At 45.8% G+C, this 22043-nt stretch overlaps 1 protein-coding gene across 2 annotated transcripts in view; it reads right to left on the reverse strand.

The window, feature by feature from the left end:
• Positions 1-22043, reverse strand: part of IGDCC4 (immunoglobulin superfamily DCC subclass member 4) — an 87801-nt gene that overhangs the window by 51858 nt on the left and 13900 nt on the right. For both annotated transcript variants that reach the window (XM_021552575.2, XM_021552574.2), the window contains exon 2: positions 5703-6032. In XM_021552575.2, coding sequence (XP_021408250.2) covers positions 5703-6032 — 330 coding nt within the window. The remainder of the gene's footprint in view (positions 1-5702; positions 6033-22043) is intronic.

A 22043-nucleotide genomic window follows, 5' to 3' on the forward strand; every position in this document is an offset into this window, starting at 1 on the left:
TGAAACCTACCCTGCTGGACCAATCCATTCAACAATGCTCTAACACAAGTGCCAGAAACCCCAAACATGGAACAAGAAACATGAATTTCAGCCAAAAACCACACTTGAATGCTGGGTTGAGCACAGCACTGTGCTCAGAAGGACCCAAGTGACCTCCTGGCCCTCCAACACAATTATGTCCTTGTCTCACCACTGCTTTCCAAGAACATCCATCACTGCTTTGGATTTTGTAGGACTCCAAACTTGAAGTTTTTCTTTGCAACTCTCACACACACAAACATTCATGCACACATATACATGCCTTATTGCAGTGTGAGCTTGAGAAAGTATGTACAGTTGGGAAAATGAAATGCTTTTGCATGACCCATTTTAACCTCGGCATATTCTCAGCTGTCATTAGTGTTTTTCTTTAATTTAAATAGTTATCACATGTTTCAAGCAACTCATTGCTCTCCGCAGCAGCTACAGACCAAATTCTCCCACCAGCTGTCTGCCACATTTAGTTTTTCAATTCAATGCAAATGGAATGAAAAATGTTTTCCTGGAAAATTTTGAAAAATACATTAATGTGTTAGGCCTTAATTCAGCCAACTGGTTTAATATTCTCAAATATACACTGCAGACCACTTCACCACAGAGTAATTTCTACAAATTACAAAACCTTTTAAGCTCATGTTAATTAAACTTGCTGAATCCAAGAGTTTAAAAGAAAATCCATCAAATACCAGTGCATATTCAGGATGGCACCATCAAAACAACCTTCTCCTGACAGAGATACCCTTAATCCTCTTTCCCATTATTCTCCTCTCATCCTACAGGTATCAATGAGAATATTTTGGCAGGCTCAGGAGGGTCATGTACTCAGGAAGATCACGATGGGAAGCAGGAATCCTAAAAAATGGTATTTGTGGCATTTCTGTTTCCTCCACTTCACACAGCATCACCTGTCTCTCTGCTGTTCATTATTATGAGACATCATCTTGGTGTACAAAAAGACAGAGCCTCCTGGGCTCCCTGGATTACCAGGCAATAACCTGTCCTAATTATTCATGGCTATCATCTGCCAGGCCTGCTCCTGCAAGCTTTAAATTCCCAGCTGAGAACCAAATTTGGCCATTCATCTCCACCCAGCCCTATCTGCCCACTGTGCTGGAATGGCTCTTCCAAAGCCAAGAAAAGCACCCCTGACAAAACCTCACTAGGATGTGGAGGAGTGTGACCAAACAGCGACCCTGATTAGGGAGCATGGTGTCCCTGTTGCTCAGAGCACACAGAAACAGCCACACTTCCCAAGGGAAGTCACTGCTCATGGCAAAGCCATGACAGGCTGACAGCTCCGTGGGGGCTGGCGGTTCAACCATGACAATGCCCAGCAAACCATCTCAAAACTCTTGGGGTGGGCTTCAGAGGCTGAGCAGCTCCATCATATTCCTTTCACAGCACGAGGTTAGGGACAGTGGGGAAAGGGATGGGCTGGAAAAAATCACCCCTGCAAGCTCTGAAAGAAGCAACCTGCAGACTCCTCCATGAAGGAGAGGACAGGGAACTTCAACTGGGATCTTTTGAGCACAGAAAGTAACACCAAATCAAAGCAAGAGAAGTGAAGAAGTTCCTTTGATGCAGAACTGAGCAAGATCCCTGGATGTCAGCCCTGAAAGGGTCAGGCAGAGACAGACTTGCTGGCTGGGCTCATCACTGCTCCATAAGCATCTGCACCAGCTTAGGGCCAACATCACAGCATGCTGTGATCCCTTGTGTTCCTCCTCTCTCATCCTCAGGAGTACCAGGGTGGAATGGATGAGGCAGGACACATACAGCACCTCTAGTGAGATTCAGAGCTATGTTGCAAACAGCTGGTGCTGGGAGGGAAAAGAATCAGGCAAGGAAGAGAGGACTGGAGAGCAGGTCCTGCCACTTGGACATGCTACACGGACATGAGTGCAGGTCACAGCAAGTGCAGGACAGGCTCCAGCACACTGCTCACCCTGGGGCCACAGGATCTTTGGCTGTTATCCTCCCACAAACACAGTCTGGGCTGCTACAGAAGTGCTGCACAATGAGAGGTTTTCCCATAGGGAGGCAGAGAAAGGAGATGCTTGAGGGGAAAAGGCAAACAAAGATGACACATACTCAACATTATTTTCAACTTCTCAGCTAAGGTTTAGCTTGCAAAGCCATCCTGAGCCACAAAATCTCCCAGCCCCCTTGCACTGATTATCCTGAACACCTTAATAGGCCACTCAGTAAAAATTACCCACTGCAGGTGAGAAGGTGAAGAGCATTACAGCAAATTGCCCTCAGCAACAGCCGACCCAGTGGGCTCTGCACCTTCAGGAGTGGGGCAGGCAGCTCCCTCCCTGCTGACATGTTAAACCCAGCTGGAGCCAAGCCGTGTGTGCCAAGGCTTTTAGCCCTGAGCCCAGGGGTGACTGCAGGATGGTGAAACACAGCACCCTCCCCCTCTCCCAGCAGCGTGATCCGTGCAGGAGGCTGTGGGCTTGGAAAGGCTGCCAGCCAGCAACACTACACCCCAGGCAGAAAATGCAGTCTATGCAAGGAATTCAGCCTTCTGAAAGGGGCTCGCTGCTCTCTCCCACAGCGCTTTGCCCCCAGACTCTCCGTGTGCTCATTCTCTTTGTACCTTCTACAATTACTAGGAGGTATTTCCAAGGTGGGGGCAACATCAGCCCCCACTCAGATCTCATACACCACCCAGGCTATCCCCCTCTGAGTCACTCACCTCTGAGCAGGCCGGGGGTGGAAGGGGAACGCTCAAAGAAAGTCGTGGGAGTGATTTGCCACGGCCCCCGGCACGGCGCAGGCACAGCCAGCACAGCGCTCGTCTGCAGGGCCATATGGCAGCACAGGATTGCTCCTGCTCTCCACAGGAGCCAGCTCCCCACCCACCCAGAACAGCATCTAAAGCCACATTTAAAGTCATGGTCCAGAGCCTGTGCATTCATCTTCAGGAAATTTTTCTGCCCAGCATGGTTCTGTCTACAGCCCCTGGCCCTCACTCACCTATGCCCCTAATTCACAAAATAAATAGGATAAAATCTATAAAATAAATCCTTAAAGTAAGAACGAATCCTACTCTGACATTCTTCAAATCCCAGATACACAGGGTGCCACAGAGAAGACACACTGTCCGTGTGGAGAGAGGACGATGAGAGATCCTGTGTGTTAATTCCTGCTGTGGCCTGTCCCTCCAGGTGCAGGAACACTCCAAACCTCTCCCGTGCTCCCTGCCAGCAGCCACACAATGCTGGCCCATTCCCTCCAGGCAAAGCAAACGTCTTCATCTGACAGTTACAATTACTGTAATTTTCTACAACCTCCCTTGCACAAAATGTTTAAGCTAAATTAAAAGCTTTAACAAATCTTCATCAATGTAGTTGTTAATAGGTAGAAAGCTACACCTTCCCACAACTACAATTTCCACATGGGAGCACATGGGGCTCAGGAAAACCTGCAAACCAAATTTATCAGCCTGAGCAGCTGCTTGTTTAACATGCACACATGAGCCCTCACAGCCTTGCTCCTCCCCCATTTGCCATGGCCGCTACTGCCATGAGGTGTGGACAGGGACCATGCCATGGATCCCTTGGTGGCACACAGGGTGCCAGGGAACACTGGGCAGTGAGCCATATGTTTATCCAGTAAAATGCCAACAAACTGAATTCCTGGACCATGGTGGAAGGATGGAAGCCCTCACACTGTCACAGCCTTCACATGCCATTCAACCTCCAACACTCTAGCCTGACTGCTCCAAAAGGCCTCCTCCAGCCTCTGGGCTCACTGCTGCCAGGAGCATCCCCTCCCTCCACTGGGAAGCTGGCAGCCCTTAGAGGTGCCAAAGCTGCTGTTGGGGCTATCAGGGGGAGAAGTGGACTCCCACAAGACTGAAACATGGCAAATGACACCACACAGCACCAAACCAGTGCTGAGCAAGGGAGGTGCTACAAGTACCCAATGCTCTGACTTGTTACTGCAAGACTCAGTGGCACAGAGAGCCCTACAGCCCTGCATGGAAACCCCATTCCAGGGAAGGAAAGGACCTGCAGGACAGAAAATAACACATCCCACCTGCTGAACAGGTTTTCTACTACTGCCCTGTCCTGATTAGCAGTCCCCAAGGCAATCAGCACAAAAAGTAAGTCCATCCACTCCATCCAGCTTTGGATAGACTGTGTTCAGTGGCAGGGGAAAAAATGAAAAAACCCAAGCCTTTACAATCCTCACTTGCTCCAGCTGAATGCTAACAGAGCAAGTGCTTTTGCCCAACCCTTGGAACAAATCAAAGCGAGAGATGCATTTCATTAATCAATTCCCTCGCTGCTCCCTGCTCAGAAATGGATGTGTTACATCAGGTGCATGTGTGTGCCATGGAAGCAGCATTTTCCCTGTGCAGATGGTAATAAAAGGAGACATATGAGTACACATAAGGAAAGAGTTCACCTCCAATTTCCCATTTCTGGGAGAAACACAGAAGGAGATGGAGAGAGGCATCACCTATGTATGCTCCTCTGGAAAATTCAGGAGGAGAGAAGGCAATTTAAGTCAGCCTCCCCATTTTGAGATGTCTCCACTGTTCTAACTCGTAAGACACCAAACAATAAATCCAGGACCATAAAAGAGACACAGCTCATTGCCACTGGGCAAGACACAGCACACACTTCAACATAAGTCACCCCTAAAAACATATATCCTAACTCAGACTGTCTGGAACTGAGGCAGGAGCAGCTAAATAAATCCATCTGGACTAATGACAGCTCCTCCCAAACAATACCTGTGTGCAGGACCCCTGACTGCATGCTAAACATTTTCTGAGCAGAAAAGGAGGATGTGTTGCAAAGGTCAAAGATTTTTCCCTCATCTGGCAAAGCTTCACCAGCAGTTCTGGTTTCTACAGCAGAGTGCTCATAGACTGAAACACTCACTTGGCCAAACCTGGATGGCCCTGTCTAGGGTACCAGAGCCTAAAAACATCCCAGTGTAAAGGGAGTGTCAAGACATTATCTCTGCACCTTTACCCCCCACAGGTCCCATAGTGTGCCTGTGCAGCTGTTTTTAGCAACATTTAACATACACAACTAACTGTACTAGACAGAAGTGTTACTGTATTTGCATTATTTTCTAGCCTCGCCTATTTGGCAGGTCAAAGAATCGTTTATTTGCACTCAAAACAAACCCCAGGAGCCAAGCCTGAATAGAAAGGAATTTTATTCTTGAACTCTGTGCAGAGATTCAGCAGTTCAGATCTCAGAGTGTCCTTCTTGATCCAAACAAAAACTGTCCTGAAGAACCCTTTCTTTCATCTCTTCCATACAAAGAGATATTCACCTCACAAGGCTGCCACAGCAAGATTCCCCCCCAGCCACCTCTCCAAGCACAGGGTGCTGCACTCAGGCCTCTGAAGTTCTCTGCAAAAACAAGTACTGTCTTTTGGGGAGAGGAGGGTCCTGTTTTTAATTCATAGCTGATGGCACTTACCTGGAAGAGTTACACAGGGTGTTAACAGTGGGGTAACAGGAAGACCCCACACCACTGCTAATTTGTGGACTATCTCCAATCCCATCTATACATCATTATGACAATTTTATTTCACAGACATTTTATCTCAAGCTCCTGGGGAAGCAGATTTCTGAATAAGTACCAGGAGGAAAAGGAAAAAGAATGAACAAAACCCACAGAACACTTACTTGAAAATCTGACTGCAGCTATTTGACTGGTGACAGTCCCTAGGGAGGTGTGAGACACACAGGAGTAATTACCCTCAGCACCATCCCTCTCTGGATATTTACTGTCCTTTGCCACAGCCTGGGATGAAATGAAGAGTGATCCATTTGGAAGCACATGGAGATGTTCTTGCTCCACTAATGGAAACCCATTCTTCTTCCAAGTGATATTGATCACTTGCTCAACAGGAGTCAGGTTACAGTCCAAAATCACCACTTGGTTTGGCTCCAGTATCACCTTTGCAGGACCAGCACTACAGCTCAGCTCCAGAGAATCCCCTTCGGACAGCCTCCCTGCAAAGAAAAGACAGTGTTGCAGTGGGAGTTACTTTCCTTGATTTAGTCACATCCCAGTTTTACACAGCCAAGGAACCATGGCTGGAGGTACCAGGTGAAATTCAGCCCTTTTGGGTGACCAGCACAGTCCATGACTCTTGTGCACTGTGCTCTCCATCCCTCATCCCTATGCCTGTACAACCTGCACCATTTCTGCCATTCTCAATGGGCCCAGCAGCCACCCCTGTTGTGCCCTGTTGTCCACATTTGTTTCCATGCTGGATTCAAGCAGAAAGCAGCTGGAAGAAGTGAAGAGGTGGTAACAGTAAGAGCAAGCACAGAAGATGTGGAAGGGCCCCAGCCTCCCATGGCTGGCCATGGCAGGCTTCCCTCTCAACCTGCATGTCAGAGCCTCCTCCAAGGCTGATCAGCCCCCACGTGACAATTAAATGCAAGGAAAAGTATCCAAGCCCCATGTGGCACTCCAGTGTCAATGACCACAACCTAGTTAGAGCTGCTCCCCGTCCTCTTACTGGCAGTAAGAGCTCAAGTCCAGTTGGGAAAGCAGCAACTCCTACTGATGTTCATGTTCTGGGAAACACATTTCAAAGGAAAGACAATAAAAGAACAATTAAAAATATGACCTGCTGTCTCTGAGTATTTTATCCCATATAAGTGAACCCAGAGTGAGAATGGATGGATGCATTTTCTGCACTAGAAAAGGATATTCCGATTATTAGCAGACAGTACCCAGCGCGTGCCCTTAGGCAACCTTCCTGCTGCAGCCAGAGGCCAGAGCAGTGACCAGCAACAAGCTCAGCTGAACAGATCTTGGTCTGGCTGACTTCCAAACCCACGTACTCGAGGGGGCTCCACCTCTGAAACAATGCTCAGCATTTCCTAAAAGAATATTGCCATTAATAAAATGCATTTGCCGTTAGAGTTCTCCAGAGACACTAAGTCAATGTTAGCTGGCAGCGCTGCTTCCACACACCAGCAATTTCAATCTCTGCTGTGCTCAAACCATCACCATCCACTCTTTTTATGGCTCTGCTCCAAATTATTTTGTCACTGCTCCAATCAGAAATGTTTCCTGCCTCTATAACAAGTTTATCAACACTGGATATGAACCACATGGCTCCCTGCCCATCTCCTATCGCAGAAGGCTACAGATTAATTTTATAGGAATTCAAACACCCTATTAAACCTGCTACTACCTACTGCTGATAAAGGGGCTGCACTTTAAAAAGAGTGTGTGTTAAGCATGCAATTAGGGGCAATGACATGCAAAATTACATATGCAAGGAGATGGAATTGTTTCAAGGCGTGTGCTAGAAACTGCAGGTGCCCCTGGAAGGAAGGGCCTAACCCTGTCCCCATGCGTGGCCAAGTCAGTGTCCATGGGGCTGGGAACTTGTCAGGTTTGTCATTGCTGCTGGCTTGTACAACGGCCACTGAGAACTCAGTATTGGCCAGCTCTGTTCCTTCAGTGACAAGAAGGCCACAAAAGAGCCCTGCCTGTTGATTGTCATTGTTATGGGACAGAACAGACCCTCCTCTGTCACCTTCACCAGGACATCCAGGGGGCAATTTCCCAAAGACAAATCCAGCAGGATACAGAGATGCCCACATCAGAGTCAGCACAACAGCCAGACACTGTACTCTGTGGCAAAGGGGCAGCCATTGCCAACACAGAGCTACCTGCAACTCCCTGGATTTAGGGTTTTCCCACATGGATGCTTCCACCATGCTGCTATCTCATACTCTGCAGGGAGAAAGCACAGGCAGAAGCAACAGACATCCCTGAGCTCCCAGCGTGTACACACCACAATGGAATTCCTGGATTTTTCAGTCAGCACAGCCCTGGCAGGTCCAGGTCAGGCAAATGTCACCAGGTGCCCTCCTGTAGGGCAATTCTGCCCATTCATGTCCCCTAGGGCAGATTGGTCCTTTGAGGATCACATCAAGCTACAGAACTCAGTGGCTCCCCAGGAGGATAGATGGTTCCCAGGGGAACATGAAGCTGAAAGGCTGCCCTGGATGTACTGGAAAGACACTGCCTCTGGAAGCCTTTCATGCAAGACAGCTGGTATCAAAAAACTGTATGAGTAGTGAGAAATTTAGCACACCAAATAGCTGTGCAGGTGACATGGGCAAGCACAGGAGAGGGTTAGCAGCTGGAGAAAACTCAGCTGAGCTCAGGACAGGAGGCATGCCCAGATGCTGTCATGAGAACCCCCGTCCCTGAGAATCCTCATCCATGGAGGAGCAGTGACACAGACACTTTTCTGAAGGGATGTCCCTGCAGCAGCTGCTGCTGGCAGCATGTCACCAGGGCTCAGGCAGCCTGGGTGTACACATCACCTCTGTGGAGGCAGGACTGCTATGGCAAAGGCTGAGCTGTGTGATGCAGAGCTTATTCCAAAAGATTTGAAACTTTGTTGAGTAAAGTCTTCATTCTTTGCCTTTCCTTACATTTGCCATCTTTAGAAGCTCCTGTTCATCACTTGGGAAAACAGCCTGTATATGTGTCCTATTTTCTAGTTTTTTCAGACAGTAATTAGAATGGCATTTTGCTGAAAATAATCCTCCTCTTCCAAAGGTGAAGTGCGAGGGGACAGCCAGGAATAGAGAAGGGATCTGCAGTGCAGCTTCCCACAGTAAGAAGCAATTATCAGCCTCTCAAACTTCAACTCCTTAAAAAGTCAACTCAACCTGCTTGTAGCAGAGTAAGAATAGAACATACTTTCCATCACATAAAAAAAAAAAAAAAGTATTTGCTTTTCAAAAATATGTGGTAATGTTTCTATATCCCAAAATCACCCAGTTCTTTTCCCCAAAGTCAAATATACAGGGATCCAAGCTTCTGCTTGGTTGGTCAAACATGTGTGACCACCCCTCCTTGTTTATTATTTACATAGCCTGCTGGGAAGGCCTCCAGCTGAGCAAATGAAGTTCCCACCCAACACCAGTCGGCTCTGACCTGTCCCAAATCATTCAGCCCTCCTTCCTGCCCTTTTGGCCCCAAAATACTGCAAGTTTATTAGTGACAAGCCATTTGCACATACAGAGGTTGAGCAGCAGGGTCCAGAGTGCAGACTTGGCACTGCAAAAAGCCCCAGTATGACTTTTGTCCCAAGACGTTCAAAGAACTGCATAAATACTCCCTGATTAAGGAAAAAATACCTTCCAAGCTCTGGAAACATTAGGAGGAGGTCTGGTTCAAAACACCACACTAAATTAGCAAGCCTGACAATGAGATAAAAGCCCCTTCAAGGGAAGGGATCAGAAGAGAGTAAAATTTGTCCAAGTGAGATCAAAGACAAATGAAATCAGGAATGTTAAGTGCTTACAGAAGCTGCTGACTATTTCCAACCTCCATTCTTCATCCTGTAGTGACAGAAATGGATAGGATCGTGGTTAAGCACAGAGCCATGTGTTTGTGCAGCCTCCTGCTCACCTCCACCCTCTTACCTGCCAGAGGTGATGCTGTAATGAATGTAGTCAAGGTGGGCTTCCAAGACAGGAGCCAGAAGGGCTTTTTACACATCAGTCCTAGGCAGGTGTTCCAGCTACAGACCTGTGCTTTGGAGCCAAACAGATTTTTGCTTTTGACTCCTGCTGGAAGTAGTTTCAGCTCCTGATCTATTCCAAGGTGGCTAGTAACAGCTTTCAGATCATAATGTATATGCAAGTAGACACTCACATGTAGATACACATGACATGTGCATTCACATACAGAGTTCTGGGGGAATGCAGATGTATTCAAACACAGAGAATGCTCTGGAATGGAGGGTCTTTGATGTAGCAAGTTAAAAGCATTTTGTTCCCATGAAAATTATATTTTCTGACCCAGGCTCTGCAGGGTTTTTTCACTCTCCCTCGTGTTGCTAACCCCTAGGCTATATTGTGCATAAAAACAGCCCAGGAGAAAATGTTCTTTTTCTCCCATCTATTTCCTAACTTCCATCAGCCATCCATCCACCTCCAGCATCCAAGCCCAGTGAAGTAAATTAAAAAGTCTCCTGTTGAGTGGCATAAAAAAACAGGGCGTTTCAAACGAACAAAGGTCGTCAAATCTTCAAGGCACAAAGCTGTCCTCTGCCCTCCATGGGAGCAAAGCCCCTGCCAGCCTGAGTTCAGATCCAAGGCAGGCTTCTGAAAATCCACATTAAACCAGCCAACAGCCCTTCCCCGGTCGCACGTCTCAGCGTCCAGCCAAACCCCACTCCTATTATCTCCTCTCCCCAACATCAAAGGGAGGCAGGAATAGCCCAACATACCACTGAGTAAAGGGGAAAAAGAACGGATTCTGTTGTGTTTTAATTTTTAAATCTATAACTAAGCATGAGAAGTGTGAGCGAGCAACACAGCATGGTCTAACAGATTGCTGACAATGCAATTACTTGGGCAGAGGTGAGACCGTCACAGCAGTGGTTTTACATCCAGGGCATGCAGTACTCCAAACCCAAGGGTTTAGGAGCTTTCACTTCATGACTAAGAACAGCAGAACCCCCCACTTGTATCCTTGCACATAAGGCTATTTCCCATCCCTTCCCTGAGGTTTAACCACTTAAATCAAAGTGGAAAAACCTAGACAAGGGAGAAGGTTGTTCTGGTGAAATTTTGGCTATCACTAGTAAACATGTCCTTGAGCTCTGCTACACAGCACGAGCAAATAAAAGGTTACTGTTCAACAGGAGACAAATGGCTTTGTGCAGAGGAGAACGAGTCGTAGTTTAGTAATTACTGTGAAAACAAAACATTCAGGCATAAACCAAAAGGGATTCAGTGCACTGGCATATTTGTGTTCCTTTTCTAGCACAGCTGAAATCACCTGATCCACAACCCCTGAGTAAGGTCCATAACACTGACAGCACATCTCCATCAAGTCTATCTTCTCTTGCAAGAAGCTCATTCATCTAAGGAAAGCCAAAGACATTGAAGCACACACAAAATCTCAAGGCACAACCACTCCTACAAACCCCAGCCCACTCAACAATTCCAAGGCTCAGACCTTCACTTCAAGGCAGGGGAGGCCCATCTTTAGCATAGCTGAGTGAGGCCCTGGGAGCAGCTCAAGGACACCCAGCCCAAAGCAACTTCCAGCACTGACAGCCTCCAGTGCCTTGCTGTGAAAGCCCTCCAACACTCCCAGCCCAAAACAAAGAGAGCTGAGCCAAGCCAGACAGGACCCATTACGGCACAGGCCTTGGGAGATTAATACTTCACAGGGAGCAAAGTACAAGGGTTTCTAATCTGACACACTTCCAGAGCTGACATCACTTCTAGTTCTTGGCAGCTGAAGATTTTCCTGGGGAGCTGCTGTTGTGCTGCAGGTCCCACAGGCTGGAGCCTGGCCAGCACGTTTCCTATTCCACACACATCTGGCACTTTGAAACTGGCTTGTGCACCTTGCAGAGACCCAGCCAAAGAAAACCTTCCCAGGAGCAAGAAAGTGGCTCAGGCAAGGAGAGCAGAGTGCTCGGTCGTCGTGTGTGTTCTGTGGGATATCAGGCAGTAAGAGGAAAGGGTTCCTCTCTCCCCTCCACATCCCACAGGAGGTGGCAGGAATTCAAACTGCATTTGAGCCTCTGCACTGTCGCCTGCCTTAATTTATGTATTTATTTTGGATGTTGAACTCCTGGAACTCAACAGCACAATTAATCTTATTTAATTGGGAGCGAACAGCACTGAAGAAAAGTGAAGTTACTCCTTCCAAAGGGTTTTCCTACCTCTCAGCAAGCCAACTACTGTGCCATTGTTCTGCTTAATGTAACCTTCTGCCGATGCTCTTCAGAGGCTCTTAGGAGCTGTAGAAAATCTTTACGTTCCCATTGTCTAATTCAAAGAGTGACTATACTTCAGTGTGTCCCCATTAAAGCCACACAAAGCTCTCTTTCTTCTTGGAAACTTTATGCATTGACAATTACAAGTCAATAGCTTGGTCTCAGTCTGTTTTTAGGGCAATTGCACTTGGCAAGTGGTGACCCAGAAAGAAATCTGGAGGAAGATCTCCGACAGTCTGCGTGCTGGGTGCTCAGCAACACCAGCACTGAAAGCAGAACCAGAGGAGCTCTGGGCCTGGAGCACCCCACTCCCATGATCTCTACAGAATGGGAGGCTGAAAGAGGAGCTGGACACCTAAATCCCCTTGTGCATCACTTGTTCAGCCTCCCCACGGCACAATAAAATAGAAAACATTCTTCCACTAAACTGTAAGGAGCCCTGTGAGACAGAAGGGTCAAGATCCCTACATTCCCTGCTTAGTTACCAGATGTTACTGGAACTTTCCACCTTGTAATAGCAACAGGAATAAGACAGTTACACCTTCAACACCCATTAAGCCTCTCTGGAACAGAAGGCTCCTAAAACTAATCTCCAGAGCTGCTGAAAAGACCATTTTATTAACACTTGATATCCAGGCACAGCAGAGCAGTTCCAGTGCTGAGCAGTGCTCAACAGTGGGAAGCCAACCTTATCCTAATTCTGCATATAAGCAACCTGGATGGTTTATTTAATAATGCAGCATCTCCCACTGCTGCAGGAGTATTTATCCAGCTGGCAGCAAGGGACTCTCAGATCATCCCCTGTCACTAAGCTGATCCCAGCCTTTCATGAGCAGCTGGGTGCCAGCCCGGCACTGCAGGCAGCATGTGGAGAGTGTCACATTGTCCCCATATCAAGGGGCCGGGTAGGAAGCCATGCCAAGAGCATGCCCTTCACACCCTGCACACACCCAGCTGCAGCCATGGTGTATGTACAGTGTCCTGGTCACTCCCCAGCTTGGGCCTGGTACTCCTCAAGTCCTGGCACACATCCGGACGCTGGGTGACCACTGGCGGGGAAAGCTGGGGCATGCAACTCTCCCCAAAGAATAATGCTGGGTATGAGCCTCTGGCTTTTGTCCTGTTCAAATCCCCAGGTCAAAACAAAAGAGCAGAAGGGATGGCATGAAAGAAACATCTAAAACACATGCAATACTGTTTATGGGCCATACCTGGAAAGAATGATATCATCTAAAGCTGTAATTACAGTAAACAGACGTGCTGGTTTGGACTGGGATTGAATTAATTTTTTTCACATGGGGAAGTGAATACCTTTGTGTATAAATAATACACACCAAGGAAAACACCAAGGAAATACAACAGCTGAAAAGGTCTCCATGGCAGTATTATTGAAAATGTTCCTAATGCTGAAGTCAACTGAAGCTGTTCATTTCAGCCACCAAAGACCATGAAAGCCACCAACCCACACAGCCCTGGAAACTCCAACCCAGTAAAATGCCAACCAATTTCTAGAAAGGACTAATCTCCTGCTTCCACAGAAGCATCAGATTTGCACAAATATCTGTCTACAGATGATGCCTAACAGAGAGGAAAAAACACCACACCAGCTCTCAAGATTGAGCTCCTTCTCATTGAGACGTGTGTTATGCTGATGTATCCTCTGCAACAAATGGTCCAGAAAGATGAAACAAATCAATAGCAGTAGTAATTTATTCATTGTGTTGAATTGTCAATGGCAATTATAACAGTGAAGTGCTTGACTTTCATGAAGATTAAGCGTTCACTTTCTCCCCTCTGACCCCAGAAGGGTTTCTGAAGGCAGAGGAAGCCTAGAATTTCAAAATCCAGATTTGCTAAACTCAGCGTTTTTCAGGTCTTCTCCCCAAGGTGTCTCATAGCAGAACAGGGAGAGTTGTCCTGTGTAGAGCAATATAAATGTGAGCCTCCCTTGCACTGAAGGATCCTCAAAGTGCCAAAGTGACTTAAACACTAAAATCCCTGAAAGCCACTTCAGGGATCCCCACACTGCCTGATCCAGGGAGGACTGAGCTGTTCCTGGGCCTTTCCCAGCCACTCCACACCCACCACGCAGAGCACCAAACCTCAGGCTTCACTCTGCAAACATCTCCAAGGCAATGTCCATCTCCTGGCCCTCATCTTTCCCTTAAAAAGCCAGTGAGGAATGCTGAGATGATCCCTGCAGAAGCTGCTGCAAGCACGGGATGCACAGGGAACTCGGGACAGAGCCCTGGGTTTGCATTCAGATATTTACAGTGTGGAGGCGCATTAAAATTACAAGATTGAACAAGCGCACTGGAACAATAACACATCACAGTCCTGTAATTGGGTCCTGAAATACACTTAGTGAAAAATACAGACCAGCTGCAATGCTGGAAATGCTCCTAATGCAATCCAAGGTAATTATTGGTAACAGACCATCAAACAAGTGCATTAATATGCTCTGATCAGAGCGAGAATCAGATGGACAGTCTGGCACAGCAGCTTGTACCTGCAAATTATGTAAATTATTTGAAAGAGCAAAGCCCCAAAGCCCTAGAAACACTAACTCTAATGAAAGTTATTAAATGCTATTTTTGTTATCTGCTGGTGTTAACATCAGAAGGCCCATTTGCTGCAGTGACTGTAATTGTGCTGCTGAGGGTCCAGGCTGAATAAGCCTGAGATTTGTAGACTAAAACAACTGCCTTGGATTTGCATGATCTCACCAACACCCGTTTAAACACATAATGACTTCCTGCATTTTTCACTGATGTTGGAAAGGAAACCCACTTATTTTGCTTTTGTGAGATGCACAAGTTCCTGATTTTACTTCATCATACATACACTTTATCTGCAAATGACACAGAGGAGTCTGAAAGATCTCCTGTTACATTACCTATTTTTATACTTCAACTGTTTCAGTTTAGCATACTTTTAGGATACACTTTCATCTCTTCAAGTCTGAGAAAACTAAAAGTATGCAGTATGATACAAGTTTCAGTATCATCCCTTGAGAAAAGCCTCTTAACTAGAAACTGATATTGCCAAATAAATACACAAAAATCCTTCACCTGTGGGCTACAGTTCAAGAGTGTTTTGTAGCTCTTTCCCCCTGGGTTAATGACTTTGCATATTCCAAAGGTATGAATATAAATATATTAAATTTAAAAATGTTCAGTTCCGACAGTGAATATTTTATCACTCAAGTTCTCACCACCCTACAGTATTAAAAAATAAATAAAATAAAAAAAAAAGGAAGCATACCCAATGCTAAACCTTAGGAAAAGTCAAAGAGGAATGAAACAGTGTCCTCACTCCAAGACCAAATCCAACAGGCAAACTTCCCAGCTAATACATCTATCCTCTCTACCAGACAATTCTTTAGCCTTTGTAACTCAAAATTTTACACACAAAATGCAGTGCATAGCTGTGGAGCAAGCAGACAGAGCCCATCCTGCTTCTCCCTCATTTTAAAGACCTCTAGAAACTTGGGCTATACTTTACTATTTCAAAAGAAACATATCACCTATAATCTTATTTTCTATTTTTTCACATTGTAAGACAGGCACACTTCCAGCTTTAATGGTGCACCCAAAGACTCATCCACCTCCAGCGAGGGTCAGAGGTACCTCCATTGAATTTCATGGCTGGTTCACTGTCCATCCTGCTTCTCAGCATGTCAGGCATGTTGCACGTCACCATGGACAGCAAGAAAGCTCGGCAGCAAAGGAAAGAGGAAGAGTATGTTACAGAGAAAGCACAGAAGCCCTTTGACTCTGCCCCTGTTTGGGCATAGAAGGCTTGTGCTTGGAGTGCCAGCTTGGCCCCAGAGCCCCAACTCGCCCAGCCTGGCTCTCTGCAAAGGAGGCAGGAGTGACAACAGCTGCTGTAATTTATTAGTTGTGTCTGTTCACGCTCACCAACCCTCCCTGGGACGCACCGCTTCAATCGCAGCCAGACGGAAACGGCGAGTATGACTCGAGGCAGCGGGAAAAACACTTCTCCATCACGTGTGCTTTCCCCTTCACAGGCTCCACTTCCAGTTGTCTTGCCTGTCATTAAAAGGAACTTACAACCTGCTGCTGAACGATGTACTGTAATCAATACAAACAGCCACAAGATCCCCTGGAAAGGATGTGGGAGCACTGCTCAGCAGCGATATTTATGAGTGCAGGATCCCACAGATCAGAGCAGTTCCAACTCTCCTGAGTATTTCCACTATTTACACTGAGATCAGAAAATTAAAACGATATTTTATGCTTAATGGTTTGAACAAGACCTGTGAAGTCCTTCTCTCGGTCCCATTTACAACATAAACGCCAATGACAGAGCACCAGATGGTCAGAAACACTCCCCTAGAATATTCAGGCGATTCAACTTGAATCTGTGCCCAAATCATTTAACTTTAATGGATTCTTTCATTAACAACCAAAGAAAGGGAATATGGTTGCCAGGACATTAAAATCACTTTTTCAATTATACTGTTATAAAATCAAACAAATTAGCTGTAATTCTTAGCTGAACCTTAAATGGAAGCATGACTTTATGAAAGAAATTAAAATTGATTTGGATTAGTGGGCATCAAGGGCTTTTTAAAAAATAACAAGATTCTTATGACTTCATAGCATGGATGGATTAGCTGGAGGTTTTGCTGCCCTGTGCTTGCTACCTGCCAAAGCATGGCAGCTGGCTTCACAGCATTCGTTACAGTGGGGTTTAATTAGACTGAGGGGAGAGAACACAAGGATTGAAGCTGGAAACAAAGTTCTAGAGAAAGAGGGTGGTGTCTGAATTCACCTTTTGGACCCAGCCCAGCAGTGTCTTGGCAAAACTCAGGGAAATCATAAGCTCTAAGCTTTAGCAGGACAAGGTCTATAGGTTGTAGCGTTTAGCTTGGGGTGAGCTTGGAAAACTGTACTGGATGCTTCAACAACAAAAAAAATCAAGCCCAAGATGTCTGTTGTAAAGAACACACAACTTTCATGCAGGCTACTGGAAAAAAAAGCAAAAAAAAAAAAAAAAGCAAAAAAAAAAAAAGATCCAACATACCACAGACACCCAGAGCAGGTAAGGATTAACAATGGGAACAGCAGAAAGAGCAATTCATAAAGGAAACAGGAACTGTAACACTGGGCACCAGGATGCAAGTTACCTACAACACAGAGCAATGGGGTCACACTAAGAAGAAAAATGTCCTTTATATTGTACAATATAAACTTAATGAAAGAGACCTTCACTGAACACAACTTGCATTGATCCTAAAGACCAGGAACCCTAAGATGTACTTTAGAGAGCCATCCCCCTGCCAGGGAAGGGAGTGATTTGGAACTGTTGCCCAGAAAAAAGAGACTGAAACCAAGCTGGAGACTTTTATACCTGCACTGGACAAAACCTTTTAACATTTATTTATTTTAAAAAAAGAAAAAAAGGCACCAGTGGGAACAATCCTGTTTTGACCCCTGCGAGCTGGACGGGATGTTCCAGTACTCAGGCTCCACCCCAAACAGCTCCAGGATGATGCACTGCTGAGAGCACCTGCCAGCTGGCACAACTGGCCTCTCTGTAAGGTAAATGCAGCAGAACATTTCAAAACCATTTTCATGAAATCTTGCAACACAAAGCACTTTAGATGACTCCCCTTTACAAGTCAGCATTTCATATTTAGTTATTTCTGCTCTTTATTGCAACACAGCGGGTGGCAATTTGCATCAGTAAAAGCTGGCTGGAAAAGTTAATCTTTCTTTGGACAATCCTGAATATTACTGCTTTGCCATAATCCTGCTGGTTTGTCACCCTGTATCTGGCCTTCAGATATGCCACAGAATAATGTTCTCCAATAAATCAAGAAGAGCTTTACCCTTTGAACCAAGCTTTGAATCGCTGTGGGTCTCCATGTGCTTGTTAGCAGGTCTTATATTTAAGAAAACAGAAGAACACATTTTAATCCAGAACCTTTCAAGATCCATGTGTCTTTGAGTTCTTTTAATGATTTAAAAATCAGAGCACCCTCTGGTTTTCTGTTAGAACTAATGGCAAGATTTGGCCTAGTAGGGTGGCAACTATGCACACATAACACACACAACCAAGACCTTTATCTCATCTAGGGCAGCAATCTGAAAAGCCTGGAGTTTGTAAGAAAGGAGACCCCTGGATGAGACTGTCACTGACAGTGATCTCTGCAGGGCCAGGCAGAACTGGATTCTGCAACCAATGTTTTAGACCAAAGCTGACTTTTACTTTTGCACCACTGCAATGGCACAAGAGCAGGCACATCAAATTCAGGTGCTTCTGCTGAACGGCAGCAAATGTCACAGTAGGGAACGGTAATTTCCAGACAGGAGCACAGGAGCTTCTTCCTGATCCAACCAAGCAGCACAGACAGAACTGTACCTATGAAATCTGGCCTCCAGAGTCACATTACTCCCACACAGGAGCAGGTAGAGGAACTGCCACTGTAGGAACCAGCACCTCTGTCCATGAACTGTGGGTCAGAAGTACGTACAGGGACTTCTGAATATCCATTTTGACTTGTCTACCAGTAGAAGCTTATTATTATCATAATTATTAGTAACAATTATACAACTATTATATATGTTAATATATGTCAACAGAATAAGAATATTAATATATTCTCTACAGGGTATTTCACAGAATTAATGAGATCTCATAATGAGCCTAACCTTTATGACATCTCACTGATACTTATTTCTAAGCAAGCTACTAAATTCAGTATGCATCTGCTCCAGCATTGAACTGGCTTGCAACTCAACCCGATACCCCTAGTAAAAAGGAAGTGAATGCTGATAAAGGGAGGTTTCTGCCTTGCTGAGGGCAGTAGTAGAAGAGGAAGATGTATATTTCCTCTTGTTGCCTTTATTTTCAATCTGGTTCCCTCTACTACAGGGAGCTCTGAGCAGCCAAGTCTTAAATCACCCCAGCTCCTGCTGCAGTGAATGGCAGCAAGTCCCCAAGAGCTCTTTGCCATTGACACATCAATTCAAGCACACCACAGGGCTGTCTCTATCTCCAGTCCCAACTCCTCCCCAAGACCTTCAAAGTCAACTCCAGCAAGGCTGAGGCTGCTGCTCCCAACACTGTTTTCCTAGTGGTCTTAGCTGGCATGAAGGGCTTCCCACCCTCTGGCACCTTCTCCAGCATGTCATAGAGAGGGAAGTGAGCACTCTGCCATGGACTGGGAAAGAAACCACAGTGCAGTCCTACAGTCAGTGAAATGTACCCTCAACATCCTCAGAACCAGAAACAGCAGAACACCCAGGGGCACACAAGGTACCTCTTGTGGTCATTTGCATCCTACCTCCAGTACAAGCTGAGATTTGGGAACAAGAGGTAACTCATTTCAGCACCAGATCCTAAAAGCCCTAATTCTCCGGTAGTGAATTCATCAGCAAAATTCCCACAAAGAGAAGGGTTTAGCTCTCGAGAAGTCCAAAACAAAAGCAGCATCTGTGACTCACCCATGAGACCCACAGTGACAACAGTGTAAAAATTACATTCACATGAACTTGATGCTACTCATGGAAAATAACTCTGAAGCCTTTCCCCTGGCAGACCCCATCTCTGAACACTCTTCTTCCCCTCTTTTGTTCTTTATATGACATTTGCATGGAAACAAGAGCTCCGTTTCTCAGCTGCTCATCTTGTCCTGCTGTCTGCCCTTCCTTAACAGAAGACAGACTTTTCAGAGAGGCTGTTCTCAGGCAAATAGCCTGGAATGACAGAAGAACAGAGCACATGAGCACCTGCCAGAGCCAGAGTGCCAGTACCAAGCCAGGGATATCCCCTGTGCACAGACAGCCTCTCACTCTTTTGGTGATGAAAGCTGCTGGGTACACGGGAAGAGTTCACTGGGAGATCTTCAGAGCATCTTCCATGAAAAACAAGACTTACTTCAAGACCATGGTGAGAAGGTCCAGTTGTGTGGGATGCAACATCAATCACCAGTCAGGAAAAGCCCTGCTAGCCCAAGGTACCCCCAAAGTCAACACTGATATGTGGCACCATCAATATGAAACTCAGGCTCCTTCAAAAAAACCAACCCAACAGTTAGGGCAGGTTCAGATTCTGCTCTTGCCCCTGAATCTTCCTGTAATTTTTGCTCTTTTGTAAGCATATTATTGTTGTTCCAGTGGGGTTGCCTAAGTGGAAAGTCTAAGCAAAGGGGGGGGAAGCTGACAGAGACCTGCTCCATGTATCTAACTCGGAGTGTGAGCCAGACAGCGCTGTCAAAGGGCAAAGAATACACTCTGGAAACAAAACCTCTTTGTTCCTCTAATTTTGTTCCAGTTAAGTCAGTTCAGCTGTTCCATATAGCCAGTCAAAAACATTCAGCATTTCCCAAAGTATTTTAAGACTTCAAAGTTGTAGGTTTTATTTTGACAGTTTTAAAGTGCATAGCTTCTTTTTTCTTTACAGTTTTTTTTTGCATTAAAAACAAGGCTGTTTAATAAATTAAGCTTTACAACAACCACTGCTGCTCTGCTTTTATCATGGCTTCAATTAAAATATTGTTTTCTGAAGACTGCTAACAGCTTCTGAGGAAAAAAAAATGAGGGTGTTTCACTGAGAATATTTTCAATAGACTCAATTTGTTAAAACTTGTGATTAAAACCAAACTCCAAGTAGGGCAGGCTCAAAACCAGGGGGGTTTAAAGCTGTCCAAGTTGCTGATATGAACACAAAACTTCACAGCCTTAAATGAGCATACCTAAAAAGTAAATTCTTCAACACCCAACAATGGAATATTTAGAAAAAAGTGACCTCTCCAACATTTCCTGATGAGGAAAATGTAGGAAAAACACATTTTAGAGCAGTACCTGGCAGCTCAGCAGAGATGGGAGCTCATCAGGAGCAGGCTGTTCCAGAACAAAACCTCTCTACATAACCCAGAAAACAGATCTGACCTTTACATCTACAAAAAACAGTCAGCCCACCAGTGAACTTGTTACTGGGGGAGATCTGCCCCTCAAACCCTTTTTTTTTTTCCCACAGTCTCAGGGCCAAACCTATTCTGACACTGATTGCCTCCTGTCAGGAAAGGGCTGGAACAGCTTAGGGACAAGACCTGTAATGAAACCACACCTGTCTGAGCTCTCCCTGTGTAACCTGAGCTTCACACACCCGCGCTGACATTGCCACCACACTGAACAGGAGCCAGGCAAGCAAACGAAGGACCCGTGTCTTCAAAAGCAAACAAAAGAGGGTTATAAAAACTAATTAGCTGTTTGTGCTCGCTGCTGCTCTTCTTTGCAAAGCTGTAACCACAGTGAGTACATCTCTGAGGGCTTCTCAACAGCAGCTCTGGGATGGCCCGGGCCGGGCCAGCTTCACGGTGCCAGCAGCACAGGCCCTAATCCCACAGTTTTGAGGTCAAAGCTCCACTCGCACAGTTCACAGTACAGCCCACAGCCAGCTGTGTCAGCACAACTGAGAAAGCAGGATCAAGCAGCCGTGGGGACGAAGCTTTTAAGCCTGCGATGCTGCCAAATGCTTCGTATCACAGCCCTGCCTATTTGCATTTCTGCCTTGGGCCCCATCTGTAGCTTCCCATCCATGTAAAAGCTGTCCCCAGGGAGAAGAAAGGCTACTGTCCATTTGTTCAACACTTCTCAAGTGCATCCAGCTTCAAATGAAATAGGTGGTAAACTTTTCCATGCAGGTCTGACTGTCTTGTCTGGAGGCAGGGAAGACCAGAAATGGAAGTAGCTGGTCCAGTGGCTTTGATCAGTCAGCACCAGGCACCAGTGCAGCTCTCAAGCCCTCCCAGCCTTCCATGCCAGCACCACATCCTCACCATCAGAAACACACACACTTAATTCTTTCCTCATTTCCGCTTTAGATAAAAGATCCTACAAAGTAGGTCTCCAAATGAAGTATCAGTTAAATCACTTTGTAAAAACACACAGGAATATCTTTAAAATATGGTTGCATCCTGTTACAGAAGTCTTAATGAGCCATATTTTTAGCCCAGGAACAACCTGAAAATCAGCAGAGACACACTGCAGCACTAAAACTATGTCACTGAAAAGCTATTTCATTACAAGCCATGGCTCTCTTTGCACAGATAATTTCTTCCAAGAGCCCAAGTAAGCTGTTACAAGGTTTTCCAGTAGACACATGTGTAGAGCAGCCAGAAATAAGCCTAGTCTACTAGGCAAAAGTTGAGAATCCAGAGAAAGAAAGGAATAAACAAAGGAGATGGGTCCATTTCAACACACGTGTC

Source organism: Lonchura striata, chromosome 11, assembly GCF_046129695.1.
Source record: "Lonchura striata isolate bLonStr1 chromosome 11, bLonStr1.mat, whole genome shotgun sequence".
Taxonomy (NCBI): domain Eukaryota; kingdom Metazoa; phylum Chordata; class Aves; order Passeriformes; family Estrildidae; genus Lonchura; species Lonchura striata.